At 44.7% G+C, this 18,768-nt stretch overlaps 1 protein-coding gene across 3 annotated transcripts in view; it reads left to right on the top strand.

Annotated features, from left to right (window-relative positions):
- Positions 1 to 18,768, top strand: part of KHDRBS3 (KH RNA binding domain containing, signal transduction associated 3) — a 120,978-nt gene that overhangs the window by 63,361 nt on the left and 38,849 nt on the right. For all 3 annotated transcript variants that reach the window (XR_015869421.1, XR_015869420.1, XM_088443004.1), the window contains one exon: positions 3,489 to 3,675. Coding sequence is in view for 1 of the 3 variants with exons in the window: in XM_088443004.1 (XP_088299130.1) it covers positions 3,489 to 3,675 (187 nt within the window). In the remaining 2 variants the exon portion in view is untranslated. The remainder of the gene's footprint in view (positions 1 to 3,488; positions 3,676 to 18,768) is intronic.

Genomic DNA, 18,768 nt, shown 5'->3' with positions numbered 1-18,768 from the left:
ATGTTCTGTGTTTTTTTATCCATATAAAGTTTATTTGTAAACACATACTTGGTATTAAGGGCTCATGCACTATCAATGGCTTACATTACATGCTGGCATTTGTAGTCCAGACCTGCTGGAGAACTACAGCTTGCCTTGCTTACAGCTTACACATACAAATATAGATTTCAGTCCTATGACCTATGCCACCTAAATTAGCATTGTGTAAACAGGTTGGCTAAAACTGGAAAATTGTTTTCATATAGCACAAATCCAGATGTCTCCACTGGGATCATTCTTTCCCACCCATTAATAACATGTTCTTTCTTTAGTTACTTGTTTGTGTGTTGTGCATGTTTTTCGCAGGTCATTCTATGTTTGTGCTATCAGCAAAGTTTGATATTTTTTTTACTGTTTTGCAAATGGTGATTTTGCTAAGTTTCTGAGAATTATTTTTTATGTATTTATTTTCTACTTTTAACTAAACTGATTTGTTAGTCTAGTGACACAGGTGCGCTGAGCACCTGCAAATGTTAGCCTGGGGCTGTCATACAAAAAAAGCATTCATGTTAGAAGCATGACTGGAAATCAGCATTTTGCACTGCCCGTTATTGTGCTGAGTGAATACTATGCCAGTGTACAGTGCCTTGCTGGAAATCGTTCTGCTCATGCCCAGAAAGCAGATTCAGCTAGGCAGATCTGCAAGATTCAGGTACTCACTCCTGCTTGCACCTGGAGATGCAGTACAGGGGAGAAACATTCTAATGGGCCGAGAACAGTATAGGCGTGTTCATCCAATTGCAAACACATGCAGACTTGGGGCCATATTCAATTGCCGGCGTCATTTTCACCAATCTGGACATATCCCCGTATTCAATTCTTCTGACTTTTCGCCGGTGCAGAAAGTCTATGGATAGAACCCTATGAAAAAGTATCACCTATGAATAGGTGTCGAAAAAAAGTGCAGAATTGGGGCTTTGAGGTACATACTTTCAGAAATCACCCAGCACCCCTTGGACTGTCACCCAAAGGTAAACTGTGTAAATTTTTTTTTAAAGTTACCCAGGACACCCCAAAAAGTACTTTCGTTTTGTGGGTGAAAAAAAAAAAACTAAGTTGGAAGACAAACTTCTAAACTAGCGAAATAGACTCAGGGGGGATCCCCAAGTATGCCACATGTGTTTTTTTTATACAGGTGGTTACTGCAGGTGAATTTTTCACTATTTTTAAAAGTACACATTAGCCACTTTAAAATATGCTTGCACCCATTATCATGTACCCCAAATTTGCTGGCACTACTAATTTTTCCCAAAAAACGTGCTAAATGCAATTCTTCATCACTTTTTCAAAGATGCTAAACAGCACCGAGACCATTTAAAGACCCAAAATACCTTCAACAGGGCTATTCAGGGGTACACATAGTGAACCCCCATGTCACAGCATATTTAGGGGGGGAGTCAGGCTGATTTCCCCAAAAATGACAGCACTTTTCGCTCACTTCGTTTTCGCCGGGTCTCGTTTTTGCAGATTTGGAATTGAGTACGGGGATACACGGGGACGAGTGCGATACTTTTATGCACCCAAAATCTCAGATGTAGGCGAAAAGTCCAGCAATGGTCTTTTTGCATCTAATTGAATATGGCCCTTGGATACAGGTGCACTTATGCCTGAGAAAGCCGTAATGAAGGAGGTCAGGGGCAGGTGCTAATTATGATGAGGTTGTCAGTACTATTGAGCTGCTTGTGATTGGCTGCACCACTAGCAATAATAGGAGCTTTCTTTGTTGCTCAGACATACATTGTGTGCATATTTTTGAAAATAGTTTTCTTTTTTATCGTACTTGAGGTAGAGAGGTTTTTTTTGCTGTATTATATGCTTTTGAAGTTTTATTGATGCCTAATGGTGAATGCATATTTTGTGAGCAAAAAAAAAATGGTTAAAAACATGGGCATAAAAGCATGTGATGTATGCCTGCTGGCCAGCATGCATCTTGTGAGGCATACCCATCAACATATGGGCACAAATATGCTATTTTTATGTGCAGCTGTTCTGAGCAAAAATTCTGCCCATCTTGACCAATTCTATATGAGACCCTGTGTGTTGGTGCAGAATTCAGTATATGTGCACAGAATAAGCCCTTCAGGGGAATTCAATAAAACCTATGACTAATTCCCTGCCCGGGAAATTAAATGTATCCCCTGCATTAATCCACAGAGGTGAACTTTTCCTCGCAGCTTCAGGAGCTTCGAGGACAGGTCTGCTAGAAAAGGCACCCATTGGAGATAACGCACGGGGAAAATGTTTTGATTCATTAGTTTACGGAAATGTTATAATATGATTATTTGCTACAGTTTTGATAAACTCAGATGACTTCTCTGTTGACATTTTTTGATCCTGCTGTGCACCCTATTTTACACAAGTGTGCCTAGATTTTCACCAAAGCACGTGTGCAGAATGAGAATGTAAATATTTATGTAGAAGCAGAAGTTTGCTCAGGCCAAGAGGAGTTGTTGGCTTTAGCAAGGTCATTGCTTGAAAAGTACCAAGTAGACATGATGGTACACTTTATGTTGTGAAGGAGAGATCCAGAGTTTTCATTGTATGAAGGAAGATTGTTGTATGAGAGAAAAGAGTGGAAAATGCAAACTTTCAGGGATTCCTAGTTGTACATAATTACACTTGACCATTTTTTCTCTGCAAAATGAATTTAATTTTGCACCAGCTCAGAGTTGAGTTTTTTTGAGTTTTGTTTTATCCTATATTTGTAATGCAATCCATTTTGTACCTTAATACAAGGGATTCCCAACCATGTTCCTCAAAGCACACTATAGTCCAGGTGCTAAGGATAGCCATACTTGAGCACAGGTGTGTTAATTAGTACCATAGTTATTTGGATTTAACCATCTGTGCTCAAGCATTGATATCACTAAAACCTAGACTGTTAGTGTGCCTTGAGGATTGAGTTTGGGAAACACTGCCTTAATATAATTGCACTTTGGTTGAGAAGTACACTTTGCTCACAATCACAACCAATATTGGCACATTCACAAAAGGCAGAATTGATATTCCTTCACTTTTGTGAAAAGTTTAGTTCATAGCAGAAGCTAGTCCAATCAGTGTTTTAGGAGAAATATGGGAATGGTTAATTGTAGTGAAAGGTAGTCATACTAAAGGGATGGAGGTTGGGCTTTGATTTGACAAATAATTTTATCTGCCCACATCTCTGGATACTACACCAAAGTGCACTTCTGGTTTGCAAAACATACCCATTTTGAATGAAGTGTAGATGTGCACCTTGAGGTCCTCCATTGCAAAACTAAGACTTTTGCAGTATGTATCCAAAGTACTTAATCAATATTTACTAATATTGCTGGAAGAAGTACTGTATTTAAAACCATCTTACTTTGCATACTTTTATCTGATATGTACAGTACTTATTTATTTAATCTATACATGTTTGTGATACTGGAACATTTTTAATATAACCTGTACTCTGAACTTTGTTGCAGGAGTCGTGGAGGGGTTCCACCAGCATCTGCAGGGGTACCAAGAGGGGCACCAGCTCCCAGAGGTGGGAACCCAGCAAGGGTACCATCCACAAGGGCTCGGGGACTTCATGCCACAAGAGCAAGAGGAGTTCCCCCTCCCACTGGATACCGACCCCCACCACCAGCACAGGACACATATGGAGAATATGTAAGTGTTCTATTGAATCACTTAATTTATGATTGTCATAATTTCTAATATTATATTGTATACCGTTCAGTGCTACTGTGGTCTTTCCCTCTTTTTTATGATATTCTAAGTAACACGTTGAGCTTTTCAGAATAATCAGTGTCTGACAAATAGTCCACTTGAATCATACATTGGAGGCAGCTATAATAGTGAATGAACCAAAATTAATGATATTCATAAGAATGCAACCATCAATTTACAATAAGATAATGGCATCACTGAGGGCACAAAATCGCTGCCTCAACTATACAATGACTGGTGCACTGTAATCAGTCTGTGGCTTTCATTGTATTTAAGGAAAACAGACACTGTGGGCCTGATTCAGAGGTGGACACAGTGTTGATGTTTGTGCAGTTGAGTGATTAAGGACTACTGTACATGCGCATAAATTCAAAGAAACCCTTATGGCACATGCGAACCAGATAGTGTACACAGAGACTGTTGTTGGAATGGAGTCGCTTGTACTAGGGCTGGCTCTGAACAGTCATTGGCATTCTTTGGAGGTGCGTGGGGAGGTGGCACAAAAAAAGTTTGTCTCATGGGCGTGTCAGTGAATGCAGCTGCATTCTCAAATGCAGAGTCGCACCTACAGAGACCATGATTAGAGGAAGTTCAGAAGGAGTTACTGAGCCAGCCATAGGTCATCATAAGTGTTGATGGTCATCACAATGATGCGCCAATGGTGGATTGTTTGAGTACACTCGCAGATTTTAAAATTGGCATCTCGGGGCTTGAAATCTCCAGCAAACACAGGGCCTGATTCAGACCCGGTCGCAAGCGGTGAGCACTCGCAACCGGGTCGATGGTGGCCCAAAGCGCATGCGCACGACGGAGCCGGCTCTAGCTAGCTGGGTCAAGCGCATGCACGAGACCCGGCTAGCGACGGGCACTCTGTCGCTCCGGGTCTCGCACCAAAGGGGGCGAGCTGTCGATGTTGAGTGACAGCTCGCTCCGGTTGGTGGGCGGGCCGGGGGGGTGGCTGCCCAAATGGAGAACGCCTGCCATTTGGGGGCAGCCCCACTGACATCACAAGTGTTGTCAGTGGAGAGCTTCCAGCTCTGTTAGAGCCGAAAGCTCTCTTGGGCTTGCGATGAACAAGACCTTACCACAAGGGTCTCGTCGCAAGCCCAATGGTCGCGATGGTCTTGACCATCGCGACCATCATCATGGCCGCTTGCTATAGCTTTGGGTGGTCACCCACAGCTATGCGAGTGGCCAAGAGGCCACTCCAAAAAAAAAAAAAGCCGGCCCTGATTCAGAGCGAGCGGCTCTGAATCAGGCCCACAGTTACAGAAGGGGAAGGCTGAGGATAACATTTGCATTTTTTCACAGCAGTGAATCTGAAAGAAATCACCGGTGGTCATGACTGACCGCCCACCTCTAAATCTGAGAACAGGTCTGAGAGTCACTGGCTCATAGGATCCACAATTAATCTGTATATTATATGCCAAACTGTGTGCATTATTTCCATCATGATTTATCAAATATATTGCTAAATTGTTCCATGGCATATTCCTTAAGTGGAAGCCCAGATTCTAGTCTTTAGGTTATTCTATTTCTATGAAAACCTGTAATTAAGAAAAACACTGTTTGCATAAATAGAGTGCTAAAAACTCTGGTAGTTAAAGGACAATTAAATAAAAATTTGTAGAGATATTTGCTGATTATTTTTGCACATCCTGATGATTTTAGCAATGATTTAGCTTACTTTAGATGAGAGAGGGAGAGGATAAGCTTCAATACTCGATAACAGCTTTAATCATCTGTATCCTCTTTTATCCTAGTTCCCAGTCAGTGTTACACTTATGTCTCATATGCATGCAGATGTGCACCTCTTATAGAGATGGTTAGGTTTTATCTGTCTTTTGATGGGATTTGGTTAGTATTATTTTGCTACTTTTGTATTTTTTACATTTCCAGCCTTAAATCAAGGTAGTTAAAACATTTGGCACGTGTTCCATTTACAGTGATGAAATAGATCATTTCAAAATTGTACAATACTTCCTTGAGTTCTGAAATAATATAATAATGATTGAACTATTGTAACAAATGTATGGTTGCCATATTTAAAGATGATTGAATTCTGGTTTTAAGTATTTGTACAATAAGCTGAAGCAAATTCTATTACCTGTGTTTAAGGGGTCTAATTGTTTTCTCATTAATGTCCATTCACTGAGTTCTGCAAAGTAATAAGGTTTGTGCTTCAAAGATAAAGAATCAGGCTTAGAAAAACTCATTGGGTTTCAAAATGCTGCCAACACCTAGCCTTGAGCAGGCCACACACCTTGTCATCTAGACTACAGGAGGTATATTTATCAAGATGTTGTGATAACTAAAATTTTGAATCAGTGTTTATTGCAGCAACAGAAAAACCTTTAGTTATACAATTGTACCAGTGCCCACTCCACTCTCTGGTGATAATGGCTGGCAGTGGTAAGAGAAGTGTTGCTACTTCTCCAGCCAGTTTTGTATGATTCAGTGCATGTATAATCTGACTTGCTAGCACATAAGTGCACTGGAACTGGATGCCCTAAATGTCTAATTCATGTATTTTTCTGTGGGCTACCCTTGCTACCTCCTACCTAAGATCAGTGATGAGAGGATTGTGGTATCCTCCTGCAAAGCAACTTTTGCCGGTAAAGTGGGGTGAATAGTTTCTCTGTTTCTCTGGCAATGCCTATACACTTATGAAATCAGATTAAAGCATCCCTGTAACTTGTAGATTACTTTAGGGAAAAGAACAACAGACAACCAGACAAAACACTGGGACAAAGTAAACAGCAGACAAAATAACTTGACCAATGTTTCAATGTTACAAGAGCATTTTCATCAGAGTATTCTTGTAACACTGAAATGTTGGTCAAGTTACAGTATTTTGCTGTTTTGTTTGTTCTATCATGACCGCTGTCGTTTTTGGAATTGTACTTTAGCTCTCAGCTGCAGCATCAGAGCATTGGAGGGCAATGGACATTTCATGGTTTAAGGAGTGTGCTTCTGATCCAATCATTGTGTGTTTGTGTGTGTGTGTGTTACATTGCAGTGGCTGAAAAAAATATTCTCCAGTCTCATCTCATGTAAAATACTATTTTTGAAAAACAATATGATCCTTGTCATCTTGTTTCTGCATGAGCTGTCACAATGGAAACGTTTTATCATCAACTACAATAGTAATTGGCCCCAGGGTTGGTTGGCTAGTGTAGAAGATGCTGGGTGCACTGTGTGGCATGAGAAAATATATTGTCAAAAATTCTAAATATATCAGTTTTGATTTGGTCATGAGTTGGGAGGGATGAAGCAGGAGCTTTTGTAGCTGGAAAGAGAAGTTGAAGGCGGAAACGGGCATTGGGAGTTAGAAGACTGGGTGTACAGAATATCGGAGAAGAAAAGCAGGTAAGTAAGAACGGCAGTGTAATGAGATGAATTATACATTTATAGCGAAGGGGATTAGTGTAGGTTAGTGATTTTCTTAACTGGATACCAGCAGATCAAGAGCAATCTTGCAGGTATTAGGTCTGTTTTGTGTGTAATGGTTGCGGTTTGGATCACCAGAAACTCTGTGCTGGCTGAAACTACTGAAGAGTGTGTTGTTGTTAAGAGCAGCCAAATAAGGGTAGGTAGTTAGTTATAGTGAGAAGTGGAGGAAGTTGTGAGCATACATAGGTCACTTTGTGTGGAATTAGATGAAGGAGAAGCATGAAATAAGGTTACACTTTAGGGAAAAAATTGGAGAAAATAAAGATGGAGCAGAGGTGGGACAAAAAAACAAGGTAGTGTCCTACACAGAGAGTGTTAGATGAAGTCCATTGGGAGACACCAAAATAGAAAGTACAGTAAGCAATACATGTTTTGTGGTGGCAGAGATTATCATGGTTGCCAATGGTAATGTTCAACTCACAAAGTATTAGAGTAGGTACTGTAGGTATCTCAAATGAAAGGAAATAAGTTAGATAAGTAAGAATAACAAGGAACAGGTAAACTAGACCTGGCTGGAGTATTGAGTAATAAGGACACTGGGCCTAATTCAGACCCGCTCGCGAGGGAGCTCCGTCGTGCGCATTATTGAGACCCGCATAGCGACAGCCAAGCTGTCGTTCGGTGTCTCGCACCAAAGGGGGCGTGCTGTCGATGGTGACTGACAGCACGCCCCCTCTGGTGGGCGTGCCGGGGGTGTGGCTGCCAGACGTAGGCGTTCCCATGGGAACGCCTACCATCTGGAGCCGGCCCCACTGACATCTGATAGAGCTAAAATCACTCCAGGGCTTGCAGCAGCGAGACCCTACCACAGGGTCTCGTCGCAAGCCCGATGGTCGCGATGGTCTGGACCATCGAGACCATCATCATGGACACTCGCTATAGCTGTGGGTGATAACCCACAGCTATGCGAGCGTCCAAGAGACCGCTCCAAGTTGAAGTAGGAGGGCCCTGATTCAGAGCGAGCGCTTTGGTCAGAGCATCCGGCTCTAAATCAGGCCCACTGAACCTGATTCTGCATTGATCGCAATTGATGCAGATCGGCCGATTGTTGCATACTGCGCATGCGTATGCACAGCTCTTTGTGTGCACGGCGATCGTACTGCGATTACGGACACACTGTGGAATCCATTGCAGAATGAGTGACAGGCCATGAATGTTTTGGGGTGGTGACGGAGAAGTGGTTGCAGAAACGCAGGCGCGCCTGTCCGTTAGAATGCCATTGCATGGGCGTGCATAAATTAGCCACTGTGATTGCCTACGCAGAATGAGTACTCACTGCGTGCGATGAGACTTGCATATTCTGAGACAGGTCAGACATGCTGTAATTGCGCATGAGGGGGCCAATGTTATTCGATGTTACTGATGTATACGCAGGACCGCAAGGTATTATGGATGTGAGAAGGCAGTAGTTAGCGTCTCTATGGTGGCTGAGCGGCAGCATACTTTAGCATATTTTCACAAATTTATCGCGTGCGATTACACAGTTGCCATCCATGCTGAATCAGTGCCATAGTCAGGCGTTTCAGTCGGTCCAGCAGCTGATAAATGGTTTTCCAGTAAATCCTTGTAACAACTTTGTTTTTGGTATTAATGAGCCATTCACCATTGGTTTGCATATATTCTTTAAAATTTGTAAATGTGCCTACACACTTGGCGATGTGCTCATGATCTGACATTGTGTCCGATTTCCCCTTGAACTCTACCCAGCAGCTCCCCGGCAGTCGTGGGCACAATTTGGTGTTAAAAACTGTCCAATGTGACAAACGATCTATCGTGCCTCCTAACTATTCCAGTGCATCGTGACTGAGATTGTCAGATCTGTCCTACAGAACAGCAGATCTGAAGATGCGATGTACGACCTGCAGGGACGTGCATCGGCATCGTGATCGTGAGTGGACATTCACGATTTGGGCATATTTTACATGACTTGTCGTCACGATGTGTCGTAATCGGGCAATTCGTGTAAAATATTGCTAAGTGTTTAGGCACCTTTAGAATGAGATTGTAGCAAGTCGTGAATAGAGATAATCATCTATTGTATAACTGTCTCTAAGTGCCGTCTCAATGCCACCGGTGCAGGCCTTATTATGTCAGGTTCTTGTGCAGACAAAACAGGCAACACTTGAAGATTCCTAAGTGTTGTCCAGTCCCTAATAATACAAAGACATTTAATAAAATATTTCATAGGGATAGTTTTTGGTGGTATTGTTTTACTTGCCAGCCGTGCTCAGCTGCTCCATGAAACCTTTTCTCTTTCAAAATGTGATTGTAGGTGCTTCCAGCTTAATGCAGGAAATGTCAGCAGGAAAGGGAGTAGACAGATATAAACCACTGTAAATAACTTCTTAGCCATGTAGCACAGGCTTTTATTACATCAGAATTCAACTCTCTGTAAGGTCTAGTTCACACGGACATCTCTGTTATGTTGCAGACCAATACATGCAGATGTGTCATCATACACCTAGGGCCGTATTCAATTAGAGGCGAAAAGCCGCAATCGGTGAAAAAGGTTCGCCAATTGCCGTTTTTCGCCTTGTCGGAACTTATCTCCAAATTCAATTCCAGACGGAATTCACCTACGCGGAAACTCAAATGCAATGTAATAGGCGAAAATTATTTGCCTATGAATTGCAGGTGTAAAGTACAAAATCTTTGTTTTAGGGTGCAAACATGGGGAAATTACCCAAAACCCTTGGCACAGTCCCCAAAAGGCCAAATCTTGAGAAAAAAAAACGAAGAACATCCCAAAAATGTACTTTCATCTTTGGGGCAAAAAAGTAAAAAGTGGGGGGACAAGCATAAAAAGTAGCGAAATAGACTTCTGCGGGGGGGGAGGGGGTCTGCAAGGATGGATCAGGTGGTTTTGGTATTGCAGTTGCATGTAGCAGGTGCGTTTTTGCCATTTTTTTAAAAGTTCACTTTAGAAACATTAAAATATGCCTGCACCCATTTTAGAATTTGACAGGACTACTTATTTTTTCCAAAAAATACTGCTTTATGCCATTCTTCTCCACTTTTGCATACATAAAAATAAACTATTTAAACTATTTAAGTACCCCAAACACTTTTATTAGGGGTATTAGGAAACATGTACATTACTTCCCTATGTTAGTGCATCTTTTTTGGGGTACAGACTGACTTCCCCACATCTGACAGTACTTTCCGCCTGTTCCGCAGTTGCCGCTTTCCATTTTCGCGTGGTTTGGAATTGAATGGGGCAAAAAGCGGGGACGCACACGAAAAGTTTTCACCTCTGTAACAGGCGAAGGAGGCAGAAAGTCAGACAGGTGAAACCTTTCTGACTTTTCGCCTCTAATTGAATACGGGCCCTAGCTTGAATACGCCATATGTCGCGAGACACCTGGCGCGAGTGAGCCGTGACGAGCTGTGTAGTGTAGTGACTTTTTCTTTAAGTTTGGGTATTATTCACACAGCAGATGCAGCAAAATACCACTCCATCTGTACCAGTGTCTCCGGGCTGCACCTTTAACTGCACAGGAATTAGTTTAAAATATGCAAAAAGTTGCAGATGAAGCAAGGACGCAGCCACTGGCTTTAGCACATCCAGCAAACAGGGCCTGCTTGCCCCATTTTCTGGCACAATCCATGTCGCCAGGGGTGTAGAGAGTGCCGCCGGGCCCCGGTAAAGAGTGGGCGTGGCCTAATCACAGGAGGCATGGCCACTCCCCCTTGAAAAAAAAACATACTTTCTCTTTCATCCACTAGGGGACACTGGAGGTGCTTACGCTGGGGTATAGAGGCGTGGATAACTGGAGCTGGCACTTTAAATAATTCAGAAGTGTGAAGCTCCTCCCCCTCTATGCCCCATCATCCCTCAGTTTAGAAAATGTGCCTCTAGGAGCTGGTCACATTATGCTGTGCTCCAGCAAATACATTTATTTTTTATTTATTTTATTTCAAAGCCTCTTTTATACTCCTATAGGTACCCTTCGCCACCTATCTAAAAGGTGGGGTCCAGGTACCTGGCGCCCTGATGTTTTAGCAAACACCAGGAAGGATTGCACAGGGCTCATTATAAAAGAGCTCCTGACAGCTCCTTACCACCACAGCAAGTCTTCACACAGAGAAGAGAAGACTCTGCTGACCTGCCGAGAGAGAGACCTCCGGGGACACGCAGTGAGTAACATGCTGTGCATCCCCTGGCTCCTGCCCACGTGGCTCCCATCCCGCTGTGTCAGGGAAGCTGTGTGTACTCAGTACATGCGGCTCCCTGCTTCTCCCCTCTCCCCGCTGACCAGCGCTAGCACATGCTGCACTGTGTTGTTTATCATAGCGCTGTTGAAACAGCGCTACACCCTTCTCCCCTCTCCCCACTGATACACACAGAGGGGGAGGTAATGGCCAAATAGCTGCCATAATCGGAGCCCTTAGGGCATGTGGAAGGGGCGGAGCCTAATCAGCGCGGGCTCTATTCCCTCTCTCTCTCCACTATACGCGGCAAGCAGCTGTAGATAACAGCGTGGCTGCCATTTTTTAACTGTTAAATGCCTGCATCTCTCCCTTACACAGGAAGAGTGCTGCAGACATACAGAAGGCTGGATTCTCTGGCTCCCCATTCCAGATAAGCACAGAAGGCTTTGGTACAGAGGCTGTGCATAATACACTGGGGGTGCAGGGAATCCGATCTGTGGGAAAGGGAGTGGGGTGTGCTCCTCCTCTGTGTCCCATTCCAGCCTTCTGTTTTTCATTACTTCTGTTTTGTACTCTGTCCCTCTGTGTGTGGTGATTATGTGTATCCATGTCAAACAGAGCAAAGGCATCTCAAAAGGGTGTTTCTGTTTAAGGTGTAACATGCTGGGTCCACGTTATGTGATGCTTGTATAGCAATTGATCCACCAATGGCTAATACTGCCTCACCTGCGCCTACATGGGCCTCTGACATGGTAGGAGTAATGACGGATTTAACGTCAGAGTTAGCTGAGGCACATAAGTCTCAGCCTCCCTGGGTTGCTGTACTAACCAAGCCTCTTGACACCCTGATACAGGTAATGGATACAGCTGTGTCCGCACCTTCCACTTCCTGGCAAAGACCGACTCAAAAGCGTCCTTTATCGACTGTTCTCCAGTTAGAAGAGTCTGATGAGGAATTCCTCACTACTTGGAGGAAGCGTTACAGGATGAGACCCCTCTAGAGCTGGAGTCCATCTCTCCAGGGGTAGAATCTCTAATTATTTAATGAACGGTTTTTTTGTTCTCATTACATCTTCAACAACAGCTCTCACTTGCCTGGAAACAACCGGATAAACGGTTCCAAATTCCGCGCCGGTTTCCGTCTAGCTACCCTTTTCAATCATCCATGATGGAGAAGTGGGAAACGCCTCCTCCAGTAGATGCGTCCGTCTCCCGTCTCTCTAAGAAGACAGCACGCCAAGTACTGGGAGCTACAGTACTAAAAGATCCTTCGGAGACAACGCTAAGATCTATTTATACTGCAGCGGGTGCTCAACTTAGGCCCACTCTTGTTACGGCATGGGTTAATAAGGCAGTGGTTGGCTAGGCTGACCAGTTGATTACAAGTTTGGACTCTGGTATTTCCAGAGCACAGTTATGCCTATTAGCAGAACACATCCGTGAGTCTGCAGTTTACCTGGGAGAAGCGTCAAAAGATATCAGTCAAATTAGTGCTTGCATATCTGCTTCTGCTATTTCGGGCCACAGAGGCCTCTGGTTGCGTGCCTGGCATGCGGACGCTGAATCCAAGCGTGTGGTGGAGGGTTTACCATTCAATGGAGACATGCTGTTTGGCCCGGAATTAGACAAATGGATATCCCAGGCCACGGGGGGTAAATCTTCCTTCCTCCCGTCAACTGCACCGGCTCCCAGAAGATCTTACTCTGGAGGTAGAGCCAGATGTGTTCCCTCCCAAGCAAAAGGCGGCAGAGGTAGAGGTCGCCCACACACGGTTGCACGTAGACAGGAGCCATTAACAGGTGGCATGACGTAGACAGGAGCCTAAAAACAGGTGGCATGACGGTCTTCCGGCCCACCTGGGACCTCCTACAGTGGGAGCCCGCCTGCAAGGATTTCAACAAGTTGGAAACCAGACCTCTCCAGAACCGTGGATCCGCAAACTAATCTCCCTGGGGTACCAAATAGACTTCGAGGTCCCCCCTTCACCTCGGTTCTTCACTACAAGTCTGCCAATACCTACAGACAAGGCCAGGGTTCTACAGGAGGCTGTCCAGTCTCTAGACGTATCATCTGTGATAGTTCCGGTTCCAGAACATCAAACTGGTTTGAGTAAAACCCCATACCTCATTGGAGTACCCAAACTGGATGGATCGGTCATGCCCATCTTGAACCTCAGGTCATTGAACCTGTATCTCAGGATGTATCAGTTCCAAATGGAATCTCTGCAGTCTGTTATTGCGAGCTTGGAACCAGGAGAGTTCCTATTATCCCTGGATATCAAGGATGCCTATCTCCATGTTCCCATCTGGGAACCACACCAAGCCTTTCTGCATTTCGCCATATTGAAAGATTATTATCAGTTTCTGGTGTTGCCGTTCGGGTTTTCCTCGGATCCCCGCATCTTCACCAAAACTCATGTCAGCCATGATTGCTCTCCTTCGGTCATCGGGAGTGAACATAATTACTTATTTGGATGACCTGTTACGCAAAGCGCAATCAGTATCTCTTCTAACAAGTCATGCCTTCCTGACATATCAGACTCTAATACAACACGGTTGGATAATAAACTTCAAGAAAGCAGATCTCAATCCATCCCAGAAGCTGCTCTTTCTGGGCATGATCTTGGATACGGCATCACAGAGGATCTTTCTTCCAATAGACAAAGCTCGAGATATCCGGTTGTTAGTTCAGCTGGTCCTCGGACCAAGGAAGGTGTCCCTACTTCTTTGTCTGCATCTCCTGGGGAAGATGGTAGCTGCCTTCAAGGCACTACAGTTTGGCCGGTTCCACTCCAGGGTTTTTTCAGCTGGACCTACTAACACAGGGTCTCATCTGCTTCTACATCGACAGATCCATCTGAGCCCAGCTACCAGAGTGGCCTTTCTCTGGTGGACACAATCCAACAATCTTTTAGCGGGCCAGAGATTGTGGGACTTGATCATCGTAACAACAGATTCCAGCCTTCAAGGATGGGGAGCAGTAGTCCTCGATTATCACTTTCAGGGTTTATGGTCCCCTCTAGAACAAAAATGGCCCATAAATGTGTTGGAACTCAGAGCGATTTACAATGCTCTGATAGAAGCAACAGAGTTTCTGAGGACTCATCCGGTAAGAGTGCAGTCCGACAACGCGACGGCTGTCGCATACATCAATCGCCAAGGAGGGACTCAAAGTCGCATGGCCATTCGAGAAGTATCTCAGATCCTCCGGTGGGCCGAAATCCTGTTGGTGGTATTCATCTCGGGTGTGGACAACTGGGAAACAGATTACCTAAACCGCCAGGATATCCATCCCAGGGAACGGAAGCTTCATCCAGATGTGTTCAATGCTCAAATACGTCGATGGGGATGTCCTCAGTTGGACTTATGGCATCACGATTGAATCGTCAACCCCCGGTATATGTGTCAAGAGACGCTCTGACAGTTCCATGGATCTACGACTTTATTTACCTCTTTCCTCTGATTCCACCTGTTCCTCGACTGCTAAAATCCTATTGTCAGACGATCCGTGGCCCCTCCCTCTGTGCCTGGATCTGCTACTGTAGGGTCCTTTTGTACACCCCTACTTAGCGCAGCTCCATTTAACGGGGTGGCTCTTGAAACAGATATACTAAGACGCAGAGGAATCCCAGACTCTGTTATTCCCACCATGCTGCGCGCCAGGAAGCCAGTTTCGGCTGCGCATTATCATTGCGTCTGGCGTTCTTATATCTCATGGTGTTCCAGTCGGGATCTTCCCTCTAGGACATTTTGGTTGTCCCGGTTTCTGTATTTTCTTCAGACGGGTCTGGATTCTGGCCTTCGTCTTGGAACTTTAAAGGTGCAGGTTTCTGCCCTTTCCATTTTCTCTCAATGGAAATTGGCCCTCATTCCTGAGGTGCAGACGTTTCTTCAGGGGGTCTTGCATGGGCAGCCTCCTTTTGTACATCCGATAGCTCCCTTCGACTTGAACTTAGTGCTTCTGTTTTTTCAGTCATCCATGATTGAACCTTTGGAAGAGATTGAAATGAAGTACTTGTCCTGGAAGACTGTCCTCCTTCTGGCTCTAGCATCGGCTTGTAGATTTTCAGAATTTAGTGCTCTGTCCTATAAGCCACCTTACCTGGTGTTTCATGCTGATAGGGCGGAACTCCGGACGGGAGCCGCCTTCCTTCCCAAGTTAGTGTCGGCTTTTCATATTAATCAGCCTATGGTGGTAACGTCTTTGGTGGAGGACTCTGGTGGTTCTTCTACCTTGGATGTGGATAGAGCTCTCCGCATCTATGTTGACAGGACTGCTTCCCCTCCGTAAGTCTGAGTCGCTTTTTGTCCTCTATGATGCAGTTCGGAGGGGTTGGCCAGCGTCTAAGCAGACTTTGGCATGTTGGACCCGGCTGACTATTTATCAGGCTTATGTTTAGGCGGACCGTCGGCCTCCTTCGTCCATTCGGTTCATTCCACATGTTCTGTGGGGGCGTCATGGACGGCCGGTAGTGGAGCCTCCACGTCACAATTGTGGCATGCGGCTACTTGGTCTTCGGTTCACATGTTTGTAAGGTTTTACAAATTTGATACGTTTGCTGCTTCAGCATCCAGTTTTGGCCGCTTTGTTCTGCAGGTGCCGCAGAGCGCTCCCGCCCATGGGGAAAACTTTGGGACATCCCCAGCATAAGCACCTCCAGTGTCCCCTAGTAGATGAAAGAGAAAATGGGATTTGGTACTTACCGGTAAATCCTTTTCTCTGATTCCACAGGGGACACTGCACGCCCACCTGAGCGCTCTCTGCCTGCCTGTACAGTTTGTTCAGTATGTTTTTTGTTTTGATTGTGTGTTCTCTCCCTTTTACTCAGCTTGTTCTCCATCTCCTCTCGGTCTTCATTTTCTAAACTGAGGGCTAATGGGGCATAGAGGGGGAGGAGCTTCACACTTCTGAATTATTTAAAGTGCCAGCTCCAGTTATCCACGCCTCTATACCCCAGCGTAAGCACCTCCAGTGTCCCCTGTGGAATCAGAGAAAAGGATTTACCGGTAAGTACCAAAATACCATTTTTGCGGTGCTGTGAACTGAGGTGTTCACAGTGCAAAAGTATGTTTTTTTTTCAAGGTGGTGTGGCCACGCCTCCCGCAATTACTCCACGCCCCCTCTTTACTGGGGCCCAGTGGTGCTCTCTTTGCCCCTGGTCACGGGGCCCGGTGCAAAGGCAGGGGAGGGCGCGATCAGTGGAGATTGCTGTGGCTGCTGCTTAGCAGCCGCGAGCAATCTCCCACTGCAGCTGAGCACACTCTGTGTGCTGGGCTGTGCTGGGCTGCTGCAGAGGGAGGGAGGGCAGCACCGGACCCGGGCCCGGGTAAATTGTGACTCAACCCCCCCTCCCTCAATGCCCCTGCATGTTGCTACCCCTACGGCTTTTGGAGCACTGTGAGCGATATCGCTGCCTCAGATCTGCGCAGTTGAGCTTCTGCACATGTGCAGATCTAAAAACATTGCAGATGTGCGGAAAGATCGGGTACACCCCTGAATTAAGCATTGAGCTGCTTCCAGGTATGTCCCTTAAAATGTTCTCTTGTAACATGGTGTCACATAATTTAATTATGTGTAATGCAGGTTCTATTCTGCAGAAAAGAAACAAATCTCATTTTTAAACATGGGGGTTTGACACACAGTAATGCCAGACTTAATGACATTACGGAGACATGTGTTGCCCACATTTCACATTAGTACAGGGGAATGTAGTTTGTGGTGATAGTAACAGGCGTCCCACTCTAAGGCTTCCAAACAAATACTCCCCAGTCCAATAAAGAACAACTGCTACTCCATTTGGGATCAATAGATCCGCTTAATACACAAAAATGCTTATTCACATATGCTAATATTGATAGTGCTGGTTAAAAGAGTGCCTCAAAAAGATCAAATGTACAATAATTAATGTAGTCAATCCAGGGGCGTATCTATAATGGATGCAGTGTGTGCTGTGCACTTGGGCACCGCACACCTTCTCCCATATTGTTTAAAACGTACCTCTCCGAGGTCCCGCGCCGGGTGTCAGCGCTGTACAAATAGCCAGAAAAATGGCCACCACGGGCATTTTGCGCATGCACATGCGCAGTAGACACTGGGCACACTCTACTGCCCACAGTCTACTAATGCTCCAGTGGCTGGCCAGCCGCATCAATCGGCTGCCGGCAGCCAGGAAGAGAGGAGGGGCCCCGTACGGGGAATGGACACGGGTCTCCTCCTCTCTATAGATGCCCCTGAGTCAATCCTGAGTCAAACTTAATAGATGGACTGTACCTTATAACACTTCTACTGCTATCATCAGGATTACTAGTCATTTCATATACTGTAATAATCCTCCAGCAAGTGGTGCTGTATTACTTTTGCGAATCAGGCTAGATCTAGTGTTCTATTTCCCTAGTTAAACACAATCACATTATCAATAGAAAAACTAATTTTTTAATCCATTTTGGGTAGATTTTATTTTCTGTCTCAATAAACAAACAAACTCCACAAGGTATAATTTGTGGGGGTAAAACATAAACTTTATTTTTTACTAATCTATGTATTGGAATGTGATCACCCATAACATGTCAAAATAGGCTGAGCATTGGAGTGACAACACAAGGGTTCAATGAGATAAATGGGTGGAAAAGGTTAATTTGCAGGATTGTTCTAGGAGGGGGTCTCAGTGTCCATAGGCTTCTACGGGGACTGCTGTGGTGATCACGAATAGAGGAGGCCACAAAATATATCTTAAATCAGCTGCTGAAGCCTCTTAATACTGTAAGGGGGACACCGAAGTCTGCAAAAATGGCCTGATACATCGGCCCCTTAGCATTGAGCTAGCATGAGTTTACTGCCCCAATTCTTCATTCTGACACACATTTTATAATTTACTTCCCTGCAGCATAGCTTCATTTTGCCACTTATAGAAAATTGTCTATGTCTGCACTAAGAAAAATAAAATTCCCAAGAGAATCAATATGAACAAATCATTACTGACACAAAATTAATAATATGAAATTATTTTTACTATAATGAACTCACTTGACTGGTCAATGAATAGAAAACAATCACATACAGTAGAATAATTAATCTATAAAATTGATAAACATGATGTAACAAAATATTGCTATACTATTGGATATCAGAATAAAAGATCGCGGGAGGAGGTGGATCCAAAAAATAGAGAAAAAAAAACACATATATCAATCCATAAATATCCGCATCTGTGTTTAATGGTCTTTGGGCCTGATTGAGCGCCGGACGCTCTGACCAGAGCGCTCGCTCTGAAACAGGGCCCTCCTCCATGAAAATGGAGCGGCCTCCTGGCCGCTCGTATAGCTGTGGGTGACCACCCACAGCATATGCGAGTAGCCAAAAAGATGGTTGCGATGGTCTTGACCATCGCGACCATCGGACTTGCGATGGAGACCCTGCGGTAGGGTCTCC

This window comes from Taudactylus pleione, unplaced genomic scaffold (genome assembly GCF_031769625.1).
Source record: "Taudactylus pleione unplaced genomic scaffold, aTauple2 ptg000321l, whole genome shotgun sequence".
Classification (NCBI taxonomy): Eukaryota; Metazoa; Chordata; class Amphibia; order Anura; family Myobatrachidae; genus Taudactylus; species Taudactylus pleione.
Note: the sequence above shows the minus strand (reverse complement) of the source record. Positions and strands in the feature narration are given on the sequence as shown.